Raw genomic sequence first — 27,990 nt, 5'->3', positions numbered from 1 at the left:
ATCATTTTACTGTGCCTGCTACTTCTATGACTAAGCAGTTCCTCGGCCCATGATTGCTTTTTTCGTGTTCCTCTCTGGTCTCAGCAGGATTATGTAACATTTGGGTCCAAACAGTGCCACCAAGAGGCCAAAACTTGAGGCCAGGATGGCAAATACCTCCACTGCATCTGCATATTTTCCTGGAGAGTTGACATAAGCAGGGACAAAGGCCACCCACACTGCACAGAAGATCAGCATGCTGAAAGTGATGAGTTTGGCCTCATTGAAGTTATCTGGAAGATTTCTTGCCAAAAAGGCTAACAAGAAGCTGAGGATAGCCAGTAAGCCAATATAGCCCAGTAACACTCCAAAACCAACTGTGGAGCCAACCAGACACTCATAAACGATCTTGTCATTGTGGTATTGAGTGTTTTTATGAGGAACTGGTGAGGAAGAGACAAGCCAAGCAGTGCAGATTGCTGCCTGAATGCAGGTCAGAGCCAGAACTGTTCCTCTCTGCTGCACAGCACCAAACCACTTGAGATAGGCTCCACCTCCTGGCTTGGAGGCCTTAAACACAGCCAGAACCACCATGGTTTTCACCAGGATGCATGATACACAAAGCACAAAGCTGATCCCAAATGCTGCATGTCTAAGCTGGCATGTCCACAGCCTGGGACGTCCGATAAACAGCAGTGAACACAGGAAACATAGTTTGAGTGACACCAAGAGCAGGAAACTCAGTTCTGAATTGTTGGCGCGTACCATAGGTGTACGCCGATGATAGGTGAAGATTCCCAGGACAACAACACATATAAATGTGCCCAACAATGAGGCAGTTGTCAAACAGACACCCAGAGGCTCATGGTAGGACAGGAACTCAGTTTTCTTAGGAACACAGTGGTCACGCTGGGGACTGGACCAGAAATCCTCTGGACAACTGGTGCACTCCATGGAGTCTGTAAAAAAGGGGAAGATTCAAATTTTATTTCTGCTCACACAGTATGAATGGATGTCCACATCTGGTCAAACTTGCATTAATAGAATTCAATATTTATCATTCATCATCACAGTTGCCATTCAATTCAAATAAACACAAGAAGTTTGTGCTCTAGAGAAAGGATCAGCACTCAGTGAATAACCTCCTAAGCCCTATGATAAACTATTATGGCAAGGCTTAACTATACAGACCAGTGAGCAGTGATAACTAACATGTCTTTGGGGTCATCGGGTGGGAACCTCCTTTCACTGGTGTTTCGTCTAGTTGGTCCCACATCACTTCCAGGAGGCTAGACAGTGATCTCTGGCGTCCCAGAGACACTCCCTTAATGCCAGGCCCCCCGCTCTCCACACCAACCCAATAACCTCCTTTACCTTACTTACACATGGCTTTCTCAGCCCAAACAGCACTGCCACCTTCAACCAAACCCAGGCTCCGTACATGCGAGCTCCAGGTAGAAGCAATGCTGATACTACCTTTCCTAGCACATACCATACTGTATTTCACACGCTACATAGCATAACTCCAATATAAGCTAAAGTTAAAGGAGATAAATAAACTTACAGGATCAGCAAACACACTCACCTTGCAGCATGGTCTCAAACAAAAGGGATTCAAATAGGCCACTACCACACTTAAATAACCTTCCTCTTCCTGGATTTCCTCCTTACTTACACATGGCTTTCTCAGCCCAAACAGCACTGCCACCTTCAACCAAACCCAGGCTCTGTACATGCAAGCTCCAGGTAGAAGTAGTGCTGATACTACCTTTCCTAGCACGTTCACCATACTCCATTTCACACGCTACATAGCATAACTGCAATATAAGCTAAAGTTAAAGGAGATAAATAAACTCACAGGATCAGCAAACACACTCACCTTGCCGCATAGTCTCAAACAAAAGGGATTCAAATAGGCCACTCCCACACTTAAATAACCTTCCTCTTCCTGGATTTCCTCCTGAGAGGAAGTGGATCTCTCCACCTGATCTCAAGGAGTTATGTACCCTGCTTAGTAGTTCCCCCTGCTGGCCCCCAACTGACATTATTCCTCCTCATCCAAATCCACTGACTAGCTCTGGCTGCTTCATCTGACATTTCCTTCACTGTCTTCCTCAAACTCTGTCCCCGCACTCCGAGTTCCCCCAGGAGCGAGACAACTGATCTTGCTATGAATCCCCTACACCCCACTTCCACTGGACAAATCCTAGTTTTCCATCCTCGCTGCTCAGCTTCTGCTCCTAAGTCTGCATATCGAAGCTTTTTTTCTTTCATAGGCTTCTTCCACTGAGTCTTCCCAAGGAACTGTCAGCTCAATGAAATAAACTATCCGTTGACTCACTGACCACAACACTCTGTCAGGCCTCTGCTTGGTACAAACTATTTCCTGGGGAACAACAAGCTTTCCCCCTAAATCTACTTGCATTTCCCAATCACAAGCACCTTCTAGTCGGCCACACCCTTGCCTCCTTACTAACTTATCCATTCTGTATTTCTCTCCCTCACGGACAAACTGAATTGCTAATCTCCTATCCTTAACACCTTCTGAATTCACCTGTCTTCGTTTCCCTTCGATTCCTGCAGCTAAACATTTAAACACCTGGTTATGTCGCCATGTATCGGCCTTGTGACAAGCTAACTTTGCAGCCTGACAAAATATGCTTTAAGGTTGCGGTACCTGAACACAATGGGCATGATGGGTCCTCATTTACCCACAGTTTTAGGTTCTGGGGGGTTGGTAACACATCGTATGTAGCCCCTACCAGGAATCTAATACGATTCTCCTCTTAACCTTACTCTCTCCTCCTGTCTATGTATCTGTTCCACAACCAGCTTTCTTTTATCTTTGAGACCTGCTGTATTCCATACCGGTTTACCTGAGCCAAGCCCCAGGCCTCCCCGGCCAAACTGAACATTACCTACAATCTCTGCATGTCTAAGAGCTGCCTCTGCCTCCTGAACTGCCGATCGTGGGTTCCACTTCCTCCTCTTGGTTGGATTTGGAACCACACTCCTAACTACCACGTCCTTACTCCCAGATAACAACAGCTCTGTCCTGACCTTGGTACATTTAAATTCCTCTGTTAAACTAGATACTGGCAGCTGAAGTATCCCTTTGCCATACAATGCAACACTACTTAGGCACCTAGGAGCGCCCAACCACTTCCTAATATAGGAGCTAACCGACCTTTCAATTCTCTCCACAACGGATATTGGAATTTCATAAATTGACAATGGCCACATTAACCTAGGATATATCCCAAATTGCAAACACCACAACTTCAACTTTCCTGGCAGTTCTGATTTATCTATTTTATCCAATCCTTCAGCCACATCTTTTCTAAATTTCACCACCTGTTCCTTATCATTCAACTCTACATTGTACCACCTACCTAAGCTCTTTACTGACTTTTCCCTAATTGTTGGGATGTCCTCATCATCTATGACAAACGTCCTATCACTTAACTTCTCTCTACATATCGAGATGCTTCTAGATTTACTAGGCTTGATCTTCATGCTGGCCCACTTGAGGTTCTTATTTACCTTCTCTTGTAGCCTCTTTGTACATGGCATTGTTGTGGTCACCAGTGTCCTGTCATCCATGTAAGCCCTAACTGGTGGAAGATGCAACCCGATCTGTCGTCTCTCTCCACCTACCACCCACTTAGAAGCCCTGATGATTACTTCCATCGCCATAGTAAATGCTAATGGAGAAATTGTACACCCTGCCATGATGCCTATTTCTAGCCTCTGCCAACCTGTTGTGAAGCCTGCCGTACTTAGACACAACCTAATATCCTCAAAGTATGCTTTCACAAAGTTGACAACTACCTGTGGCACTCTGAAATAGTCAAACACACTCCAAATGAGGCTGTGGGGTACTGAACCAAACGCATTTGCAAGATCTAAAAATATTACATGTAGGTCCCTTTTGTTAATCTTCGCTGCCTGAATCTGGTGCCAGATCATGCTAGTATGCTCTAAACACCCTGAAAAACCGGGTATTCCTGCCTTCTGCACCATAGTATCTATTAAGCTATTCCTTTCTAAGTAGCTAGCTAATCTCTGCACAACTACACTAAAGAAAATCTTCCCCTCCACATTCAAGAGAGAAATCATCCAGAACTGGCTAAGGTCCACAGACTCCTTCTCCTTAGGAATGAGGACACCCCCTGCCCTACGCCGAAGAAGCCTTTGCACGCCTGACCACCTCCTGAACTTCCTTCCACCTCGTTGGCCTGAAATCCATCTGATGCTCTATCTCTCCTAATGGAGGGATATCGGGTGGGTAACCTACTATCCTATTCTTCTCTAAATCTGAATATGTGTTTCTCAAATATTCTTCAACCTCTGCCCTTTCTGCTTTAAGCTGCCCTCCCTTTTCCTGGCTGAACAATCCTTTAACAAACTTAAAAGGGTCCCTGAAAAAAAACTGTCCTAGCATATTCCTTCTTTCTCCTCTTTTTCCTGAGATGCTCTGCCCTTCTAAGAACTGCTAGCCTGCTTCTCAACTCCTCTTGCAACACATTAATTCCCTCCCTTTCTTCTTCTGTAGCCTTTTTCCACTGCTTTCGTAACTGTCTCCTTTCCTTGACTAACTTCTCTATTTCTCTTTGCCGCCTAGACTTACCTGACTGTACCCTCTCACTCCTCTTTCTCTCATGCACCCCAAACCTCTCTACACCATATGAATACATTATATCTCCCATCTTTTCTAACCTTTCTATTGCAATTTCCTCTAGCCTACTCAAGATTACTGACAAATCTCTATTAACTATCTCCCATTCTTTACTGTCATTTGCCCTAGGCCATCTAACTCTAACCTTTTGTTCCATGGTTCTCTCTCTGATTGGCATACTGGCCTCAGTGTCACCTGCATCCTCTCTTACTACCCCCTCCTCCTCAGTGGCAGCGTTACTGATATCCTGCGAACTGTGGTTTTCTACCTGCCGCTGGACTACATCCGACTGACTCGACTGACTTCTTAGGAAGTACTGATCAATGCGGCTACTCTGCCCTTTCTTTGCCACACACTTCTTTCCCTGATGAGTTCTGAGGCCAAATGCCAAATGTTATCACAGACAAATTTCATAGTAGGTGCATATTTTCCAACATATAAGAGAGGTAACAATTGCATTGCTATGGAGTTAAATGCTTCATCTGATTCCATAACAAAGAGAAACCTCTACTAACCTATTAGAAGTTTATCCCATGGGCCTTGTGCTCAACAAAGTCATTAACTGGGTCATGCTCATGTCTAAATTTCTGGTTCTGCTCATCTCTATTGAGAGTATAGCCAAGAAATTGACCTCTGTGAAAGGTGGCTGATAATGATGTCCAGGCTGGTGTTGAAAACAATAATTCTGAAATGGTTCTCCCCGTTACGTAGCCTTCAGGGTAACATTACAATGCTCTGAGAGATCAAATGAAATGAATGGATGATGGAATGAAGTCACCATCTCTCAGTACTTTGGCTGAAAAAAGTGTAAGTCCCAACCATATTATTGGCACTTCTGCCAATTTTTTTATGGAGTAATTTCGTGTCAGATTGAGGTTGTGTGCTACACAGTGTTCTTATGGCAAGCCGTTTTAACATTTAATCACTAAGTTTGACTATCCGGAATTACCATTATAGATATCTATAACGTCATTTTGACTAGTAGTAATGTCATTGTGACTAGTATGAATTTTAATTTAAGATATCTGTAACGTCATTTTGACTAGTCAAAACTGAATGACAGATATCTATAATGTCATTCTGACTAGTCAAAACTGAATTACAGATATCTGTAATTAGAGTTTTGACTAGGCAAAATCTAATTACAGATATCTTGAATAAGAGTTTTGACTAGGCAAAATTATGTTGCAGATATCAGTAATGAATATCCAGTCTAGCGATTAAATGTTAAAACGGCTTGCCATAGTGTTCTATGTCCATGATCCCGGCCTGCACACCAATAGAGCCCATTAGCCTTGCAATTTTATGCCTGCCCTGGATACAATGGCATGGCTCAACACCTTCTCCCTTCCCTTTTTTCTCTGGAGAGAGGCCTGGAAGGCCTACATGAACCATCGCTATAATATAGCTCTTGATTTTGACGTTAGGGGGCACAGTACCATTGTAGGACAACAATGTGGATACCTGACCATAGCCCGATGCAACCCAATGGGACCTGATGGGCCAAGCAGTTTCAGACAAATATTACTAAATGAGGTTTAGGTTTGGGTCAGGTTCATTCTATTTGACATGATCCTTCAGGCTTTGCTTTTCAGTTAATATCCACTTCCTTGCATTTCGGTTTGTTGTCAAAGTGGCTCAAGAAAACAGAGAAACCATGAAAAGGGATTCACCTGCGTGTTTCAGTAGCAGCACCTGAGTGGAGTCTTTTTCCTAAATTATCTGCATCTGACATGGGTCGGGTGTAGACATAAAAAAAGAAAGACCTGTCTGATTCGGATCGGGCTCAGTTACTACTCTCGAGAAAGTAGTCAGGTATGGACAGAAATATGTGGTCTGAGCCACTCTCCGTAGAGTTCCCATCTTTGGGAGGACCACCACCAGACATAGACAGGTTTGACCTCTGAGGCTGTGGTGGCAAGGAAATCTACTTCTGGCTGGCTGGAGAAGGAGGTTGTGGTTGGGCTGATACAACTTTATTTGTGGAGCTACATGACATTGGTCAGCAAACGTTAACCTCCTGCTGCATTTGCATTGCTAGCATTGCTAGCATTCAATGACACATGAGTGTGAATAAAAAAAATCTAAAGACTAGTTTAGCAGTTCACTCATCCTGTTGTTTTTTTTCATTCCTCTCTTTTGAGTGCCACTTTTTTGTTTTGGCCTCCTGAACATTATGCTGCTGACTTATTGTCCATTTGCTGAGGAATGATTCTTGCTCAAGGGTTGACAAAAAATTGATATCCACACAAGTTATGAAATGACAGAAAGCAAGGTCATTTGATTTTCCAGCATCTGCTTAAAAACTTTCTTCTTATCAAATTTGGGAAGAAAGCAACCACATTTTTAAAAAAGTGTTTGGAAGAAAATATATTTATTTTGAATAAAACATGCAGTTTGTAATATTTCAATAGGGCAAATTAAAATACATAAAAATAAGCAAAACTCTATGTGTTAAATACAAGGTGGGAAGGCTTTATATATAACTAGTTCCAATTCTCAATTTTCAATTATTGTTGAATGGTTTCTTTCAAGAACAGTCATGAGCATGTGCTTTTCCCTCAGCACCAGTGGAGGACCCACAAGAGCATGCATTACTGAGTACAAAGTAATACTACACACAAAATCATAAAATTTTTAAATGGTTACCAACCAGTTTCATTGCTGATCTTTCCCTCAGAGCAAGGGATGCAGTCAAAACAGCAAACAGGCATTCTCCTTTTCCTGGCCATGCGGGTACCTGGGGGGCAGCTCTCACTGCAAACTGACCTGGGTGGCTACAGGCAAAGAATAGCGAAATAACTTATTCTATACCATGTGATTCTGTTACTGCATGTAATACTAAAGGAAACACAACAATAAGGAGATTTTACCTTTTTGGATTCAAAGTTCCAGAAGATTTTGTTTTCATCAAGTGTGAGTTCTTCACCTTTGGAGGCCAACTTCTTAACAACCCCCACACTCTGAACTTTAGTTCTTCCATCAGGGAGCCACAGCCAGTTCATGATATCATATATTGGTAGGGCATCACCATTCTCATCAAATGACACTAGTTCACCAAATGGTGTGGTGAAGTTTACCTTTTCCAAGTAATACACAAGCTAAAAATCAGAGAGATAAATTCAATGACACACTCATAATGACGAGTGTTCTTGGCTGGATTCAATGTTCTTGATTGGATTCTGTGTGGAGGGCTTGCTGGATTTCATCCTTGTGTACAAATTAAGGTTATCTGTACTCTTCATTTTATCTTCAGTAAGTAGTAAAGCACCCTGAATTTTAGTCCAGTAGTTGCTTAGTTTTTTTCTTTTTATCAAAATATTTCCACAGGTTAATTAGAATTGTCAAAACAAACAATATATTTCTGAGATTCAGTATGTCCTTTTATACTCAAGTGTTAAAATCATTAAGCTAATAGCTGGCATACTGATATCAGTTTCACACAATGTCTTTTTCCATAATAACCTGCTTTCACGAAAGTGTATTCGTTACATTTCTCAAGGTGTAGCAGCTGTTTTCAAACATTAAAGGTGGAGTGTAAACTGATATCACACCTGCCATGGGTCTAGTGTTTGCAAAGTAGCACAGCTGTGCCCACTGAAAGGCCCTCTCCCAGGCACACAGCGCAGCATGTCATCAAGGGCGTACGCCAGAGCATACACAGCTTTGTAAATATTGTACTCAGGCCTGAGGTTAGAAACATCCAACATCTCAGTCTCCACATTCTTAAGTTCTTCCTGTCCAGTGCATAGTGCTCCCCCAGCCTCCACCCAACCAGCTGGAAGAGGAGCAAATCTACACTGAAATATGTATTCCCAAAACTGCTTCACCTACAACACATAAAAAAGAAAAAAGAAAAAAAAAAAACACATGTTCACAGACACAATAAATATTATTTTTGCAATTTGTCATCAGACTGCAAGGTTAAACTCTCACCATGCTATTTTCATAGCTGTTGTTTTGGTTTAGGTCAGGATTAATTCTTAATAGGAAGTCCTGCAGTCCTGGTATTTTTCCTCGACGGATAGCCATGCCGAGTGTGCCACACAGGTATGGCATGAAGGAAGGAGTATGGAGCCCGTCAACTAATGTCCAGGCTTCACTGGCAATCCACTGCAGGTCTGTTACGTTCTGTCTCACCACCTGTGCATTGCATTACCTTTTTCAGACTTCTGTGAAACAATTATAGTCTATTTTGTGATATTTAATAAATTAAAACAAAACTACACTATAATTCTCTGGTGAAGTTGTTTCATTTGTTATAAAAGCTTAGATGTTCATACATTGTTCCAGCCAAGGAGATTGAAGTAAACCACTTTTGCTTTTTTGATTTATGTGCAAAAACTGCTGAGAAAAGGAAGTAAAGCATAAATAGCATATAAGATCATGAATATAGAACTCAAGTTTATAGGGGAACATAAATATGTGTATAGATGTTGCAAGATTTAATAATGGGCAAGAATACCATACCAATATTTTGACCACTCTTAAGTTTTTAAATCCCAATTCCAAACGAGTCATGTAAGTACTGTTTTGTAATAGAAACTGGGTCAATTCAAAATGAACAAATGATAATTCACAGAATCTGGTGTGAACAGATGAAATTACATTACCAGGAAAATGAAAAGATTTTATGCTCATGCTTTGGATTCATACATATCAATGTTCATCCCCTAACCTCTTCCATTAGTTGAATCATGTGTATTTGATGTGCAAACACAATGACCACACGAGCTGTGGATTTCTTCATCACTTCCACAATCCTCTTTACTTCAGCGGGGTTGTCACCCCAGGGTAAAATCTCTGAGTAGGCCAGACAACCTCCACCAGACTGAGCCAGGTCTGATTGTAAGGATTGGGCAGCATGGAGTCCATAATCATCATCACTGACCAGCAGACCTGCCCAAGTCCAGCCAAAGTGTTTTAGAATCTGAATCATGGCACGCACCTGAGTGAATAGAGAGTGGATGGATTAGTGCATAGGTAGAATGTTCCTTTTGCCTCTGCATGTCTCATAATGGAATCATTTTTAATTCATTCCATTAAGCTTTTCACCTAAATACAAACAGTTTCATCAATGGTGCACAGAGGAATTATATTTTGTGAGCACACTATTTGTTTATTGGCAACATTAATTTCAAGTTTTCTAGTCATTACATGAGACATATATGCAGTTCTTATTTTGCTTATAGTGTTTTACCTGGAAAGCATCACTTGGGATCATTCTAAAGAAGGATGGAAACCTTCTCCGATCACTCAGGCAGGAACATGTGGCAAAATAACTCACCTATAACAAAACACACATAACGCAAACAGGTTGTGCATCTCCTGCAAGCTCATATAGACATTCAAAATATATTTTACGTATTGGAACAATGTTTAATTCATTCACATATGTCAAAAGCACATAAGAAATTAGAGACAGGAAACTTACAATTGGCAGTTTGAATAAACCTAGAACATTGGAGATAGCAATAGTAAATGTTGAAAAGGGATCGCCCACAATCCCCAGGACTGGAGGGGTCCCTAAACAGTTCTCCTGAAGCAGAAACTGGTCCTCTTGACCGCTGGCCAGTGACAACGCAGCACAGAAACCAATAGCAAGTGTAGCACAGTTATCATAAAGACTGTATCCCAGAGTCACATTTGGTAGCAGGTTGGAGTTTTTGTTGATCTCATCAATAGCAAAGGCCATGGTCATGGCATGCCTGAACCCTGGAGGATCAAAGCTAACAACATAACATCATTATTTACCAATACAAAGTAATAAAGTCTTTATATTTATCTGTGGATATTGTGTGAGACTTACCCTTGGCAGCTGTGCTCTTGTGGCTCTGAGGTGAATGTTCGCTCAGGGAAGACAGAGGTGTAGTGGACTTCAAACAGCCCACCCAGAATCACATCACCAGGCTTGTGAATTGCATTAAGATGAAACCTTCTCCGTAATTTACAAGATGAGGGAAGAGAAGAAGACAGAGAGCATAAAGAGGAGGAAGAGAAAAAAAACATGATATGATAGATATACAAGATCAAATATATGTCAAGTAAAGCCCCCATAATGGCCCTCCTCCTTTCACACATTCCTATTTTTCAGGGTTACTCAGTTTTATATGAAGTGCTATGTAATCCCAATTGCATGTTTTACATCACTGTTTAATCTTTAAGAACGCCCATCAGGCCTGTGGGGGCAGGGCATAACGCACATGTCAGCTTAATTATGTTAATATGACATCTTAGTCAGAATGTAAATCCTGTGCCATTGGAATAATGTTTCAGCATATGTGATTTGTGGGTGTTATATATTAATAACATCATGATTATCAATCAATTTTTATCGTGTTTTTTTGTTTGTTTTTGTTTTCTTTGGTAATTAAATCCCATGTTGTTTATCATGTAAATACATTTTGGAATTTTTGGCAATTGTAATGGACTAGCACTGATCTTGAGTCTATTGTTTTAGACCCTTTATCTCAGGTGAGAAAGATTTCTCAATTTTTTCATTTTTGTTTTTAATTCTCTCTGTATTACACATCCCATAGTTTAATTTTGTCAATACCACTTACCACACTTGTGTGGTAGGTTAACAGTGTTTTTTTGTAATGCATAAGGTCAAGGATCACCATATACTTAACCATGTTAATGGCAGGAATGGTGATCTTTTGACTTTTTAGTAATTCTTGTTGTGATGGTAGGTTGTAGCTCTATGGCATTGTCATAAACTCGAATTAAAAAATAAATAAATAATAAAATTACTTAATTTATTAATGTTTAAATGTAAAAATCTTCTTAGCTGACTATAGAGGACACCTGAATTAAGGGGGTTTCATGAATTGCTTCAGGCTTTTGAATTCTCCACCAATAGTGAGCCTCTTGCAGAAGCTAGAAAACACCATGATGGTCAGGAAATCAATATAGGAACAAATCACATTGTATGCAGATGATATTTTGCATTATCCCTGAAATGCTGAAGGCTCTGGACATTGTTGGGCAGTCTTGGCTGACACGCATTTTCAGTGTCACATGGAGGTTGGGAACAGTGCCTGTGGAGTGGCAGACCAAGGTGGTGGTCCCCATTTAAAAAAAGAAAACAAAAGGGGAACAGAGGGTGTGCTCCAATTATTGGGGTATCACTCTGCTCAGTTTCCCAGGAAAAGTTTACTCCAGGGTGTTGGAAAGGAGGCTCCATCCGATTGTCGAACCTCTGATTCCGGAGTAGCAATCTGGATTCTGTCCTGGCTGTGGAACAGTGGACCAGGTCTTTACCCTTGCAAGGCTGCTGGAGGGGTTGTGAGAGTTTGCCCATCCAGTCTACATGTGTATAGTGGACTTGGAGAAGGCTTACGACCACATCCCTTGGGGGAGGGGGGGTCTTGTGGGGGATACTACAGGTTTATGGGGTACGGCAGTCGCTGCTACGAGCCATCCAGTCCCTGTTGGACTAAAGTGAAAGTTGCATCTGCATACTCAGTGTCAAGTCAAACACGTTTGACTTGGGGACGCTGGGGACCTCAGAATTGCATCTCTTGCAGATGATGTGATTCCTTTGGCTTCATCACACGGAGACCTCCAGCATGCACTGGGGCAGTTTGCAGCAGAGTGTGAAGTGGTCGGGATGAGAGTAAATCTGAGTCCATGATTCTCTTCCAGAAACCAGTGGATTGCTCCCTGTGGGTTGGGAGAGAGTTACTGTCTCAAGCGAGGGAGTTCAAGTGTCTCAGGGTCTTGTTCACAAGTGAGGGTAGAATAGAGCATGAGTTGGATCAGTGGTTTGGTGCGGTTTCTGCAGTGATGCGGGCACTGTGCTGGACCATTGTGGTAAAGAGGGATCTAAGCCGGAAGGCAAAGGTTTCGATTTACTGGTACATCTATGTCCCAACCCTCACCTTTGGTCATGAACTCTGGGTAGTGACCGAAAGAATGAGATTATGGACACAAGTGGGTGAAATGAGCGTCCTCAGAAGGGTGACTGGGCTCAGCCTTAGAGATAGGGTAGGGAGCTTGGAAATCCGGAGTGAACTCGGAGTAGAGCTGCTGCTCCTTCACGTTGAAACGTTCGGGCATCTGATCAGGATGCCTCCTGGGCACCTCCCATTAGAGGTGTTTAGGGCACATCTCACTGGTAGGAGGCCTTGGGGCAGACCTCGAAGATGCTGGAGGGATTAAATATCTCATCCGGCCTTGGAACGCCTTGGGGTACCCCAGGAGGAGCTGGAAAGCGTTGCAGGGGAGAGGGATGTCTGAGGTGCTTTGCTTGGCCTGCTGCCCCCATGACCCGGCCCTGAATAAGCGGATGAAAATGGGTGGATGGATATTTTGAAGTTTATCTCAAATTCAAACACTATACATGGTATAGGAGGATTGTGCATATTTTAGCTGCTTTTCAGGTAATAATGTTAGAATTTATGAGCAACCTGATAAGGCTGTGCTTCCTTGCTTATACATTGGTGCCTCTGGTCAAATTTTCTCAAATTTGTTTGTTTTATTTGTATAGCCAAACATTTTTCCTGAATGTGTGCAGCATAATTTAATAAGTTCTTACATTACGAGAAAATTATAACATTAAACACAAATAAAAAATGTTTAATAATGCAATAAATTCAACACATAGTGTCATAATAATAATGATAAATGAAATGAGTACCCTCCTTATGTTCTAAGAACCCTTCTGATTGCAAGCCACAAGTTGAGTCCTTCATTTAAGGCAACTGAACTTCATATATTATTTAATATTCTGGTATATTCTTAGATTGTGAAGTGATTATTCCATACATAATAATTAGAATTACTTAAATGTTAAATCTATGACAATATATAAAGCTGTGTCTCTCACTTTTGTCATGAGATGGCTCTTCTCAGTGTAGATACATTTCATATTGCACATGATTTTATTTCATATGTACACAGATTTTGTACATGAAAATTCACTATATATGCATATATTACATTTCCTTATGGGTAGGGAACAGGATGAAGCAAAAAAAAAGAAAAAAAAAGAAAGGGCACAACAAAGAATGTGTTTTTTAAAAACAATATTTATTGCTTCCAGTTTTATGTATATGTATTCTTTCCAAATAAATACATAATAATAATAATAATAATAATAATAATAATAATAATAATAATAATCATAATAATAACTTACTAATTTGTTGCATACTGGTTATTTCACATACAAAACAAATAGTGGTTCAGACTAGTTCATAATTTTATTGTAACTGCTACTTCTATGACTAAGTGGTTCCACGACCCATGATTGCTTTCTTTGTATTTCTCTCTGGTCTGAGCAGGATTATGTAGCATTTGGGTCCAAACAGTGCCACCAAGAGGCCAAAACTGGAGGCCAGGATGGCAAATACCTCCACTGCATCTGCATATTTTCCTGGAGAGTTAACATAAGCAGGGACAAAGGCCACCCACACTGCACAGAAGATCAGCATGCTGAAAGTGATGAGTTTGGCCTCATTGAAGTTATCTGGAAGATTCCTTGCCAAGAAGGCTAATAGGAAGCTGAGGATAGCCAGTAAGCCAATATAGCCCAGTAACACTCCAAAACCAACTGTGGAGCCAACCAGACACTCATAAACAATCTTGTCATTGTGATATTGAGCATTTTTATGAGGTACTGGTGACGCAGAGACAAGCCAAGCAGTGCAGATTGCTGCCTGAATGCAGGTCAGCGCTAAAACTGTTCCTCTCTGCTGCACAGCACCAAACCACTTGAGATAGGCTCCACCTCCTGGCTTGGAGGCCTTAAACACAGCCAGAACCACCATGGTTTTCACCAGGATACATGATACACAAAGCACAAAGCTGATCCCAAATGCTGCATGTCTCAGTTGGCATGTCCACAGCCTGGGACGGCCAATAAACAGCAGAGAACACAGGAAACATAATTTTAGTGACACCAAAAGCAGGAAACTCAGTTCTGAATTGTTGGCGCGTACCATAGGTGTACTGCGGTGATAGGTGAAGACTACCAGGACAACCGTACATATAAATGTGCCCAGCAATGAGGTGGTCGTCAAGCAGATACCAAGAGGCTCATGGTAGGAGAGAAACTCAGTTTCCTTAGGAACACAGTGGTCACGTTGAGGGCTGGACCAGAAATCCTCTGGACAACTGGTGCACTCCATGGAGTCTGTGAAAATAGGTAAAGTGTTGAGGCACATGTTAATATTATATCTACAAACTGCAATGCTTAAAACAGAAAACCAACCAGTCATATTGCTGATTTTTCCCTCAGAACAAGGGATGCAGTCAAAACAGCACTCAGGTTCCCCCTTCTTTCTGGCCATGCGGGTACCTGGAGGACAGCTGTCACTGCACACTGACTGGGGTGGCTGCAAAGAGAAAAATGAATCTATCAATCTGTATTTTGATACACTGTCAAGATTTACCTGCAGAATGGAGAGGTGTCTGAAAATAGCAGAAATAACCTCTCTAGATTCAAAGTTCCAGAAAATTTTGTCTTCATTGATTGTGAGTTCTTCACCCTTGAAGGCCAGCCTCTTAACCTCACCAACATTCTGAACTTTAGTTCGTCCATCAGGGAGCCACAGCCAGTTCATGATATCATATATTGGTAAAGCATCACCATTCTCATCAAATGACACTTCATCACCAAATGCTGTGGTGAAGTTGACCTTTTGCAAATAATGTACAAGCTGCAAAAAGATGAAACAAAAACTGAAAAGGAGTGACTCCATGCAAACATTTTTTACTTTGTTAATTTAGTCTAAGGATTGAGACACCCTGAAACTCAGGCTGTTGTTTTGTCCAACCGGGTTAAATAGCATTAATCAGTCATTACTGTCACAAAACTAAATGAGAACGTGTTTTTTCCTGATATGTCTGTATTAAATATGACAATAATAGTCACTGTACCCAACTCATAATTTATATTGTGTGTTTTTTTTTCCATCGTGTTTTATAAGCCTACTCACAAAACTAAATTCAGAAAGTACCTCAAAGTTTAGCAGGTGTTCTCAAAACATAAAGAGGTGAATTGTAAGCTGATATCCCACCTGCCATGGCTCCATTGTTTGCAAAGTAGCACAGCTGTGCCCACTGAAAGGCCCTCTCCCAGGCACACAGTGCAGCATATCATCAAGAGCATATGCCAGGGCATACACAGCTTTGTAAATATTGTACTCAGGCCTGAGGTTAGAAAGATCTAAGATCTCAGACTCCATATTCTCTAGATCTTCCTGTCCAGTGCATGGTGCCCCCCCAGCTTCAACCCAAGCTGCTGGATCAAATTTACACTGAAAAGTGTATTCCCAAAACTGTCTCACCTTAAAGATAATAAAAAGACAGTATTTATAGAAATAACGATACATGTTATCAATTGATGAATCAATTTTAAATTAATTCATGAGAATCAACTCTCACCATCTTATTTTCATAGATATCATCATTTTGGTCAGGACGTATTTGCAAGAGGAATTCCCTGAGCCCAGGTATGTCTCCTCGACGGATTGCAATACCCAGTGTGCCACTCAAGTATGGCATGAAGCGGGGCGTCTGGAGCGCAGCAGATGCTGTCCAGGCTTCACTTGCTATCCACTGCTGGCCTGTCACATTCTGCCTAGCCACCTGTGTATCACATTATGTAAAACATATGTTCAGACTTCTGTTGAAAAAAATGCACTATGCCTTTGTCTGGCTTTATTTGTCGTTTGATGATCAAAAGTTATTAATTGCCCACTTTAACATTGAGTCTGCAAATATCAATAAAAGGTACAGTATCTATAAAGCAAGTTAAATGAACAGTTTTTCCCTTTTTTAATGCATAATGGGTGGTTTAGGCTTTCTCAAAATGCATTACTGAAGTTAAAAACTACCATTCTAGTTTCCCTTTGTAACCTAAGCCATTATATCTAATTATTCGAATAATTTAGTAATTCATTTCACTGTTAGGTAGTGGTCCTTCCACAGCTGGTGCTTTTTTTTTTTTGAGCTGAGCTGAATCTTCCACTAGTTGGATTCTTTGACACAGAAACATGTAACATTATTAAATGTTATGAAAGAGTTTGACCTGGTTGTTAGCGTAAACTGATAATAATTGACACAACAGGATTAGTCAGTGAATTTCAAATGAACCATGGAAATATTTCATCATGTTACATTTAAAAAAAAAAAAAAAAAAGGATTTTAACATTAAATGATATTTTAATTCCAACCTCTTCCATTAGATGAAGCATGTTAAACTCATGTCCAAACACCATGACCACACGAGCCGTTGATGTCTTCATCAAATGTACAATCCTCCTGAGTTCACTCGTATCACCATCCCAGGGCAAAACCTCTAAGTAGGCCAGACAACCTCCACCAGACTGAACTAGATCAGATTGAAAGGATCGGGCAACATGGAGTCCATAATCATCATCACTGACCAGAAGGCCAACCCAAGTCCAGCTGAAGTGTTTTAGAATGTGAATCATAGCACGCACCTGAGTGGATACTGAGGGATTAGTGCACAGACTAAAATGAAATTAACAGCTGACTTAATGTATTATACTGTATGTTTACATTTGTTTCACAATGAAGTTCTGAAGTTCTCAACTTGGTTATAATGTTTCACCTGGAAAGCATCACTTGGGATTGTTCTAAAAAAGGATGGAAACTGTTGCCGATCACTCAGGCAGGAGCATGTGGAAAAATAACTCACCTGTACAAGCAAAACAAAAAGCAAAACAAAATAAAATCTCAACAAAACCTTCTCATGCAAATCAGACCCTGTCAAAATTATTTCGTATTTCAACAATGTATGAATTTTACAGGTGATATTAATTCAAATACAATGTATTAAAATACAGCTATATGAATGCTAATAGGAAACTTACAATGGGCATTCTGTATAAACCTAATACATTGGAGATGGCAATAGAAGATGTTGAGAAGGAATCACCCACAATGCCCAGGACTGGAGGGGCTCCTAAACATTTATTTTCAAACAGAAACTGCTCCTCTCGACCACTTGCCAGTGACAAAGCACCACTGAATCCAATAACGAGTGTACCACAGTTATCATAAAGACTGTATCCCAGAGTCACATTTGGAAGCAGATTGGAGTTGTTGTTGATCTCATGAATAGCAAAGGCCATGGTCATGGCTTGCCGGAACCCTAGAGTGTCAAAGCTAACACACAAAAGACACTATTAACCACTTATTAAATGTAATACAGCTTTGTGAAAACTAAACTCTAAACCTATATTGATAACATTATGCAGGTGTGATAAATTGTTGTTTTACAGCTGTGTCTTGAAACTTCTAAAGTATCACTGAAACTGTGCTGAAAGGTTATATTAATCACCATTTACTATTATTATGAGCAGACATTTGAACTTGTACAGATCTATACTGTGTCTTACATGTCTGTGTAACTTACCCTTTGCAGCTGGGCTCTTGTGGCTCTGAGGTAAATGTTTGCTTAGGGAAGACAGAGGTGAAGTGGACCTCAAACAGCCCACCCAGAATCACATCACCAGGCTTGTGCATTTCATTAAGACGAAAAGTTCTACGTAATTCACAAGATGAGGGAGGAGAGGAAGGCAGAGAGCCTAAAGAGGAGGAAGAGAAAAAGAACAAGGTAAGACACAAACACATGAGCAAATATGTGTCAAGGTAAAACCCCATAACTGCCCTCCTCCCTTCACATCTGTTTCTAGTCTTCATTCAGTGTTACTTATTTTTATATACACTGCTATGTAATCCCCACTGCAGGCCTTCTGTCAATGTTTATTCTTTAACATCACCCACTAGGGTGACAGGGGCAGGGCATAACACATATCAGCTTAATTATGTTAATATAATGTAAATGCCATGCCATATTAAAAATGTTTCAGCAAATATGATTCATGGATATTACATATCTATAACATCATAATTATCCAACAAATTGTAATGTCTTGTTTTGTTTTTTTTGACACCTAAAGCCCATCTTGTTTATTATGTAAATACATTTTGGAATTTCTAGCAATTTTAAAGGACTAGCATTGATCTCGAGTCTATTGTTTTAGACCCTTTATCTCAGGTGAGAAAGATTTCTCAGTTTTTTCTTTTTTCTTTTTAATTCTCTCTGTATTACACATCCCATAGTTTAATTTTGTCACTACAAGTTACCACACTTGTGTGGTAGCCTAACAATCTGTTTTTGGTAGTGATGGTAGGGTGTAACTCTATGGCATTATCATAGGCTCAATTAAAATGACTCGATTAATTTTCTCAACTTAATGTCGTTAATTATTAATGTTTAAATGTAAAAATGTACTTAGCTGACGATACCGGAAACCTACAGGATTTCATGAATTGCTTCAGACTTTTGTGTTCTGCACCAATAGTGAGCCTCTTGCAGAAGCTAGAAAACACCATGATAGTCAGGAAATCAATCTGGGAACAAATCACATTGTATGCAGATGATATTTTGCATTCTCCCTGAGATGCTAAAGGACTCTGGACATTGTTGGACTGTCTTGGCTGACACACTGTAGGGGAAATACCTTTTAGAGAATGTTTGCACTCGTAATAAAATTTTGGGGCACCACCCTCCTAATGAGGGAAGCGACTAATCAAATTAATAGCTCCGTAAACCAATTATTAATTCGTCAGCACGCTTTTCAATAATGAATCAATCTCAATATCTGGGTTATGAATTCTCTTTACAGTGATCTCAGATTCTGTCCAAAAGATATACACAGACAACGACTTGGCGATAAATAAAGATTTATTTAGCTAAATATGTTACAACTGAATAAATGAATAGCAAATGATAATTATATGACACAACACAAAATCAACAGTATATAAATGGAATGAAATGAGAGGTAACATGTGTGAGTTATTTAATTTGGCGATAGTGAGAGAGTATGTTAAGATAAATTGGGAACGCAGGGATGTGAAAAACTATTCACCCAATGAAACCTCAGTTAAAATCAGGATAATTAACTAAGCCTCCTGCTCAACCTCACTCTTCATTGCACAGTGGCTTACTCAAGTTGTGGAAGTTCTTTGCCTACTTTTTAGCAGCGGGGATCAATGGCGAAGCGCCGCTGGCAGCCGCTGGTTCTGATGAATATGGAGCGAAGAAGTTGGTTGGCAGTTGTTGGTCTACTTCGTTATGATTACTCCCTTATAATAATGGTGAAAACAATATCGTTGGCCGTTCGATATTGTTGTCAAAGTTATTATTAACGCGCAAAAATGTCGAAAACACTGGCGATAAAAGAAAACTGGATAAGCAAAATTTAAAAGTTTAAAATAACTTTGATCGTGAGCACAAAAGAGTTATGCAGGAACCAAACGTAACTGGTTAAAAACATAAGATATGCAAAAGCAAGTAGATAAACTAAAAATGAAAGAGCGTACTCAAAACATAAAAGCAAGAGGCTAAAATGAAGAAGAGCACAACAAGAGAGTAACAATAAATGAGAGAGCAAGAGAATACAAACGGACGGAAAATACAAGAGGCAAGAGAGCAAGCCGCGCCGAGCGCACTCGTATTTATCTAGCCAAAGTGGGCAGATTTGATAAGGCGGCCTCTCTAGTTGTAGAATAGTCTCATTATGTTATTTTGGAGGAAACTTAATGCTTTTCTTATACGAGGTAGTCTGCTTTGATATGTTATGCATGATGGACAAATACTCTTCCCATTATGGTCAAAATTGATTCTTAACATCCAATTAACATTAATATTAAATCAAAATACAATTATTATGCCACGTATATAAGTGGAGTACCGTATAAACTAGGCTACTTCAAATACACACACTCTAGACTAACCTACAGTTGCAATATATAATGAAAAACAAAATGAAGAAGCACACGTTCATGAAAATAAGTTGATTAATAAACTCCAATTATATCTTAATTCTAACTATGTGGACTTCCTTACGGGAACTCTTCTTAACTCCGCCACAAGATGGCAGTATGGCTCCATATTAGATGAGGGGTTAACAGTTGAAAATGAAATTGAATTTTGCAACTTATCAATCTTTTTTTTTTTTTTTACAGGGTTAAAGCAAAGTATCATTCAGGGAGAAAACATGGATTATACCCATGTACAAGTTTAGAACATAGGAAAGCAACCAACAAAAAGGAAACAAATGTATAATTTCACCTTCAACAGACATTTCAATTTTGTCACACAGAAACATTTGGTAAGAGAGGGGAGGGCATGATCCCCCAGGGTGACAGGAAGGGGCAAGATGTGGTTGAGAAAAGAAGCATTGTCTTAAGGTCCTAGCAGGGCTGTTAATCAAGGCGCATTGCCCCGGGGCGGGGAACCCTTTTACAAGTTAATGACTTAAAAAGCATTTGAAGTACCTCAAATGAACCCTTTTCGCCCCCTTTTGGTGCCCGGATGTCTGGAGGATGCATCCCTCCTGACTGGAGTAAAATCAGGGGCAGGGTAATAAACATTTGACCCTCGCTTGTGGCCTTCTCATTGTCTATTTACTTGTCGTCCAGAATCTGGAGAGTTTAGGAAGGCTGTATGCTCCTACAACACCTTTTCAGTGTCGCATGGAGGTTGGGTGGTGCCTGCAGAGTGGTAGACAAGGGTGGTGGTCCCCATTTCCAAAAAAGAGGACAAGAGAGTGTGAGAAAGTGTGCTCCAGTTATCAGGTTATCACACTCCTCAGCCTCCCGGGAAAAGTTTACTCCAGAGTGCTGGAAAGGAGGCTCTGACCAATTGTCGAACCTTGGATTCAGGATGAGAAATGCGGATTCCGTCCTGGCCGTGGAACAGTGGACCAGCTCTTGACCCTTGCGAGGCTGCTGTAGGGGTCGTGGGAGATTGCCCATCTGGCCTACATGTGTATTGTGGACTTGGAGAAGTCTTATGGGATTATGAGGAACCAGGGTTGCTGCTATGAGCGATCCGGTCCCTGTATGACCAAAATGAGAGCTGCATCCACATACTCAGCATAAAGTCAAACACATTCTCCGTGGGTGTTGACCTCCGCCAGTGTTGTCCCTTGTCACCGATCCTGTTTGTGATATTCATGGATAGGATCTTGATGTGCAGCTAGGAGGAGGAAGGGGTATGGTTTGGGGACCACAGAATTGCATCTCTGCTTTTTGCAGATGATGTGGTTCTGTTGGCTTCATCACACCGTGACCTCCAGCATGCATTAGGGTGGTTTGCAGCCGAGTATGAAGCTGTCGGGATGAGAGTCAGCACCTCCAAATCTGAGGCCATGGTTCTCTCTCAGAAACCAGTAGATTGCTCCCTGGGGGTTGGGAGAGAGTTACTGTCTCAAGCGAGGGAGTTCAAGTATCTCTGGGTTTTGTTCATGAGTGAGATTAGAATGGAGTGTGAGATAGATTGGTGGTTTGGTGTGGCTTCTTTGGTCATGGTGAAGAGGGAGCTGAGCTGGAAGGCAAAGCTTTCGATTTACTGGTCCACCTATATCTCAACCCTCACCTCAGGGCCAAAATGAGTTTCCTCCATGGGGTGACCGGGCTCATCCTTTGAGACAGGGTAAGGAGCTCGGACATCCAGAGGGAACTCGGAATAGAGCCACTGCTCCTTTGCGTTGAAAGAGGTCAGTTGATGTGGTTTTGGGCATCTGATCAGGATGCCTCCCGTTAGGGGTGTTCTGGGCACATCCCACTGGTAGGAGGCCCCGAGGCAGACCCAGAAGATGCTGGAGGGATTATGGCTGTCATCTGGCCTGGGGACACCTACGGGTCCCCCAGGAGGAGCTGGAAATTGTTGCTGCTTGATCTGCTGCTCCCACGACTTGTCCCTGGTTAAGCCGATGAAAATGTATGGATAGATGGATGGATACTTTGCATTTTATCTCAAATTCAAACTCTTTGCATGATAAAGGAGGATTGTGCATGTTTTAGGTGATTTTCAAGTGACAATGTCAGAATTTATGAGCAACCTGATAAGGTTGTGCTTTTTTGTCGAAATCTTTTGTTTTCTTTGTATAGCCAAACATTGTTCCTTACTGTGTGCAGCATAATGTAATAACTTATATGAAATCAAAGCTCATAATGTAAAGTCAGGGCATAATGCAAGAAAACCAGGATCCCATAATGTAGTAACAGTTTTGTGCATAATGTAATAAGTTATTACATTACAAGAAAATTATTAAATTATAGACAAATAAAAAATGTTTAATAATGTAATACATTCAAAACATAGTGTAATAATAATAATAATGGTAAATTAAATGAGTACCCTCCTTATGTAAATATAAGAACCCTTCTAGTTTTACAGGTCACAAGTTGAGTCCTTAATTTAACGTAGCTGAACTTGACTGTTTTAAGGACATTTTCATCAATTAGTTCCAAACTGATTAAGCCCCTCAACACCAAAATATATCCAGTGACCTGGACAAATGAAACCTTTACAGAGATAATGTTGTATTTAATATTGTGGGTGATTCTTAGCTTCTGACGTAATTATTCAATGCATGTTTATCCCAGATACTTAAGTGTTAAATGGATAACAAGAGACAAAGCTGTGTCTCTCACTTTGGCCACTGGATGGCTTTTATCAGTGGAGATGCATTTCGTCTTGCTTTTACTCCATATGTAAACAGATTTTGTATACGGAAATGCAATATGTGTATGTGTAGTAGTTCCTTATGGGTAGGGAACAGGATTAAGCCAACAAAAGGCAATAACAGAGCATGTGTTCTACAAAGACATTTTTTATTGCTTCCAGTGTCTTGTGAATGTACTTGTTACAAATTCATTACTTAATTAATTAATATAAAAAACCTTACTCGTTTGTTACATACTGGTTATTTCACAGGCAGATCACGACTGAACGAATACAAAACACATAGTGGTTCAGACTAGTTAATAATTTTATTGTAACTGCTACTTCAATGACTAAGTGGTTCCACGACCCATGATTGCTTTCTTTGTGTTTCTCTCTGGTCTGAGCAGGATTATGTAACATTTGGGTCCAAACAGTGCCACCAAGAGACCAAAACTGCCAATAAGCCAATATAGCCCAGTAACACTCCAAAACCAACTGTGGAGCCAACTAGACACTCATAAACTATCTTGTCATTGTGGTACTGAGTGTTTTTATGAGGCATGGGGGAGGCAAAGACAATCCAAGCAGTGCAGATTGCTGCCTGAATGCAGGTCAGCACTAAAACTGTTCCTCTCTGCTGCACAGTACCAAACCACTTGAGATAGGCTCCACCTCCTGGCTTGGAGGCCTTAAACACAGCCAAAACCACCATGGTTTTCATCAGGATACATGATACACAAAGCACAAAGCTGATCCCAAATGCTGCATGTCTCAGCTGGCATGTCCACAGCCTGGGACGGCCAATAAACAGCAGAGAACACAGGAAACATAGTTTGAGTGACACCAAGAGTAAGAAACTCAGTTCTGAATTGTTGGCGCGTACCATGGGTGTACTGTGATTACAGGTGAAGATTCCCAGGACAACAGTACATATAAATGTGCCCAGCAATGAGGCAGTTGTCAAACAGATACCCAGAGGCTCATGGTAGGAGAGAAACTCAGTTTCCTTGGGAATACAGTGGTCACCCTGGGGGCTGGACCAGAAATCCTCTGGACAGCTGGTCACCCTGGGGGCTGGACCAGAAATCCTCTGGACAGCTGGTGCACTCCACAGAGTCTGAGAATACAGGGAAAATCTTGAGATACATGTTTGTATTATTTTTCCAAACTGTGATGTATAAAACTGACTACCAACCAGTCATATTGCTGACCTTCCCCTCAGAACAAGGGATGCAGTCAAAACAGCACTCAGGCTCCCCCTTCTTTCTGGCCATGCGGGTACCTGGAGGACAGCTCTCACTGCACACTGAGCGGGGTGGCTGTAAGGAGAGATATTTATCCATCATTGTGTATTTTGATACACTGTCAAGATTTACCTGCAAAATGTAGAGGTGTCTGAAAATAGCTGAAATAACCTCCTTGAATTCAAAGTTCCAGAAAATTTTGTCTTCATTGATTGTGAGTTCTTCACCCTTGAAGGCCAACCTCTTAACCTCACCAACATTCTGAACTTCAGTTCGTCCATCAGGGAGCCACAGCCAGTTCATGATATCATATATTGGTAAAGCATCACCATTCTCATCAAATGACACTTCATCACCAAATGCTGTGGTGAAGTTGACCTTTTGCAAATAATGTACAAGCTGCAAAAAGACGAAACAAATACTGAAAAGGAGTAATTCCATCCAAACAAAGGTTTATCATACTTTCAAATAATTTGCAACAAAGCCACTTCAACGACAATTTTAAATTTTGAAACATTTTTAACTTTGTTAATTTAGTCTAAGGATTGAGACACCAGGCTGTTGTTTTGTATTACTTGGTTAAATAATATTAATCAGTCATTACTGTCACAAAACTACATGGGAATTTGTTTTTCCTGCTATGTCTAGTATTGAATATTTTGAAAGAAAGATTATAACAATCAAAGCCACTGTACCAAACTCATCATTTACATTTTGGGGGGGGGGTTTCAACATGTTTTATGGGCCTACTCACAAAACTACATTCAGAAAGTACCTCAAGGTTTAGCAGGTGTTCTCAAAACATAAAAAGGTAGAGTGTAAGCTGATATCCCACCTGCCATGGCTCCATTGTTTGCAAAGTAGCACAGCTGTGCCCACTGAAAGGCCCTCTCCCAGGCACACAGTGCAGCATATCATCAAGAGCATATGCCAGGGCATACACAGCTTTGTAAATATTGTACTCAGGCCTGAGGTTAGAAAGATCTAAAATCTCAGTCTCCACATTCTCTAGATCTTCTTGTCCAGTGCATGGTGCCCCCCCAGCTTCAGCTGCTGGATCGAATTTACACTGAAAAATGTATTCCCAAAACTGTCTCACCTTAAAGATAATAAAAAGACAGTATTTATAAAAATAACAATCAATGTTATCAATTAATGAATTAATTTGAAATGAATTCACAAGAATCAACTCTCACCATTTTATTTTCATAGTTGTTGTCATTTTGGTCAGGACGTATTTGCAAGAGGAATTCCCTGAGCCCAGGTATTTCTCCTCGACGGATTGCAATACCCAGTGTGCCACTCAAGTATGGCATGAAGTGGGGCGTCTGGAGCACAGAAACTGCTGTCCAGGCTTCACTTGCTATCCACTGCTGGCCTGTCACATTCTGCTTCACCACCTGTGTATCATATCATATTAAACATATATTTCAGACTTCTGTTGAAAAAAAATACACTATGTTTTGTAGCAAATATAGACTTGCCAACAACAGAGCCTCTGTCTGGCTTTGTTTGTCATATGAGCACAGATGATCAAAAGTTACTAAGTGGAAAATGCCCACTTTAACACTGAGTTTGCAAATTGCAATGAAAGGTAACTATAAAGTTAAATAAACTGTTTTTTCAATGCATAATGGGTGGTTTTCATTGTAATATTTTAATTCTAACCTCTTCCATCAGTTGAATCATGTGAAACTCATGTGCAAACACAATGACTACACGAGACGTTGATGTCTTTATCAAATGTACAATCCTCCTGAGTTCACTTGATTCGCTGTCCCAGGGCAAAACCTCTAAGTAGGTCAAACAACCTCCACCAGACTGAGCCAGGTCAGATTGAAAGGATCGGGCAACATGGAGTCCATAATCATCATCACTGACCAGAAGGCCAACCCAAGTCCAGTCGAAGTGTTTCAGAATTTGAATCATGGCACGCACCTGAGTGGATATATTAGTGTTAAGGGATTGGTGCACAGACTAAAATATCATAAATAGCTAACTTTTAAATTTCTTTTAACTTTTGTGTATTATACGGTATGTTTACATATGTTTCACAATGTTAATTAATCCCATGAAGAGAAAAGAAAATTATTTGTTTCATTTAAGGACAATTTCTATAAACATTCTGTGTAGCCTGAAAGAGACATTATTTGGAGTTCTCAACTTGTAATTGTCTTTCACCTGGAAAGCATCACTTGGGATTGTTCTAAAAAAGGATGGAAACTGTTGCCGATCACTCAGGCAGGTACATGTGGCAAAATAACTCACCTGTAAAATAAAAGAAAACATGCAAGTCAGACCCTGTCTAAATATTTCAACAATGTATGAATTTTACAGGTGGCATTAATTCAAATACAGTATATTAAAATAAAATACAAATGCTAATAGGAAACTTACAATGGGCATTCTGTATAAACCTAATACATTGGAAGTGGCAATAGAAAATGTTGAGTAGGAATCACCCACAATACCCAGGACTGGAGGGGCTCCTAAACAGTTCTCTTTAAGCAGAAACTGTTCCTCTCGACCACTTGCCAGTGACAATGCACCACTGAATCCAACGACAAGTGCACCACAGTTATCATAAAGACTGTATCCCAGAGTCACATTTGGAAGCAGATTGGAGTTGTTGTTGATCTCATCAATAGCAAAGGCCATGGTCATGGCATGCCTGAACCCTAGAGTGTCAAAGCTAACACACAAAATGACACTAACCACTTAACAGCAATGCAGCTCTGTAAAACCTAAACTCTAAACCTGTATTGATAACATTATCCAGGTGTAATAAATTACTTTTTATGGCTTCATCCTAAAGAAAATCAAAGTATCACTGAAACTCTCATGAAAGTTATATTAATCACCATTTACTATTATTTTGAGCAGACATTTTCACTTGTACAGATCTATACTGTCTCTTACATGTCTTTATAACTTACTTTTTGCAGCTGGGCTCTTGTGGCTCTGAGGTGAATGTTCGCTCAGGGAAGACAGAGGTGAAGTGGACCTCAAACAGCCCACCCAGAATCACATCACCAGGCTTTTGCATTTCATTAAGACGAAACTTTCTCCGTATTTTACAAGATGAGGGAGGAGAGGAAGACACTGAGCATAAAGAGGAGGAAGAGAACAAGAACAAGGTAAGACACAAACACAAGAGGAAATATCTGTCAAGAAAAGGCCCCATAACTGCCCTCCTCCCTTCACATCTGTTTTTGGTCTTTATACAGAGTTACTTAATTTTATATACACCACTATGTAATCCCCACTGCAGGCTTTCTGTCAATGTTTATTCTTTAAAATCACCCACTAGGGTGACAGGGGCAGGTCACAACACACGTCAGCTTAATTATGTTAATATAACATCTTAAACGTAATGTAAATGCTACGCCATATCAGCAAGTGTTTCAGCAAGTATCAGCCATCAACCATCTTAAAGATTTTTTTCAAATTTATTGTTTACCTTTTCTTTTTTTATGTAGAAAATTGAGGCTCATCTTATTCATTATTTAAATACACTCTGTAAATGTCTATTGGATTTGTAATCAGCTACACAGTATTGATTAGGTGTCTCTTGTTTGAGTCCATTTTTT

The 27,990-nt window shown here is 40.5% G+C and overlaps 2 protein-coding genes across 2 annotated transcripts; both read right to left on the bottom strand.

Annotated features, from left to right (window-relative positions):
• Positions 1 to 30: 30 nt before the first annotated feature.
• Positions 31 to 10,627, bottom strand: LOC126407809 (extracellular calcium-sensing receptor-like). The gene is made up of 9 exons (XM_050073037.1): positions 10,467 to 10,627; positions 10,092 to 10,386; positions 9,858 to 9,944; positions 9,336 to 9,605; positions 8,588 to 8,800; positions 8,212 to 8,481; positions 7,531 to 7,758; positions 7,311 to 7,434; positions 31 to 938 (listed from the first exon to the last, which is right to left on the bottom strand). The coding sequence occupies exons 2-9, from the start codon at positions 10,356 to 10,358 to the stop codon at positions 31 to 33; spliced, it is 2,367 nt and encodes a 788-aa protein (XP_049928994.1). The 5' UTR covers positions 10,359 to 10,386; positions 10,467 to 10,627.
• A 3,260-nt stretch (positions 10,628 to 13,887) lies between these two features.
• On the bottom strand, positions 13,888 to 27,461 carry LOC126401692 (uncharacterized). The gene is given in 21 exon segments (XM_050063106.1): positions 13,888 to 14,795; positions 14,874 to 14,997; positions 15,094 to 15,321; positions 15,682 to 15,951; positions 16,049 to 16,252; positions 16,840 to 17,109; positions 17,241 to 17,327; positions 17,503 to 17,797; positions 18,048 to 18,328; positions 21,317 to 21,465; positions 23,524 to 23,613; positions 23,616 to 24,223; positions 24,264 to 24,273; positions 24,352 to 24,475; positions 24,572 to 24,799; positions 25,236 to 25,499; positions 25,597 to 25,800; positions 26,069 to 26,338; positions 26,582 to 26,668; positions 26,798 to 27,092; positions 27,337 to 27,461. Coding segments are annotated over 21 exon segments (5,106 nt in total). The 5' UTR covers positions 27,447 to 27,461.
• Between the last annotated feature and the right edge of the window lie 529 nt (positions 27,462 to 27,990).

Source organism: Epinephelus moara, chromosome 2 (genome assembly GCF_006386435.1).
Source record: "Epinephelus moara isolate mb chromosome 2, YSFRI_EMoa_1.0, whole genome shotgun sequence".
Lineage (NCBI taxonomy): Eukaryota > Metazoa > Chordata > Actinopteri > Perciformes > Serranidae > Epinephelus > Epinephelus moara.
This window is presented reverse-complemented; position numbering and strand designations above follow the sequence as displayed.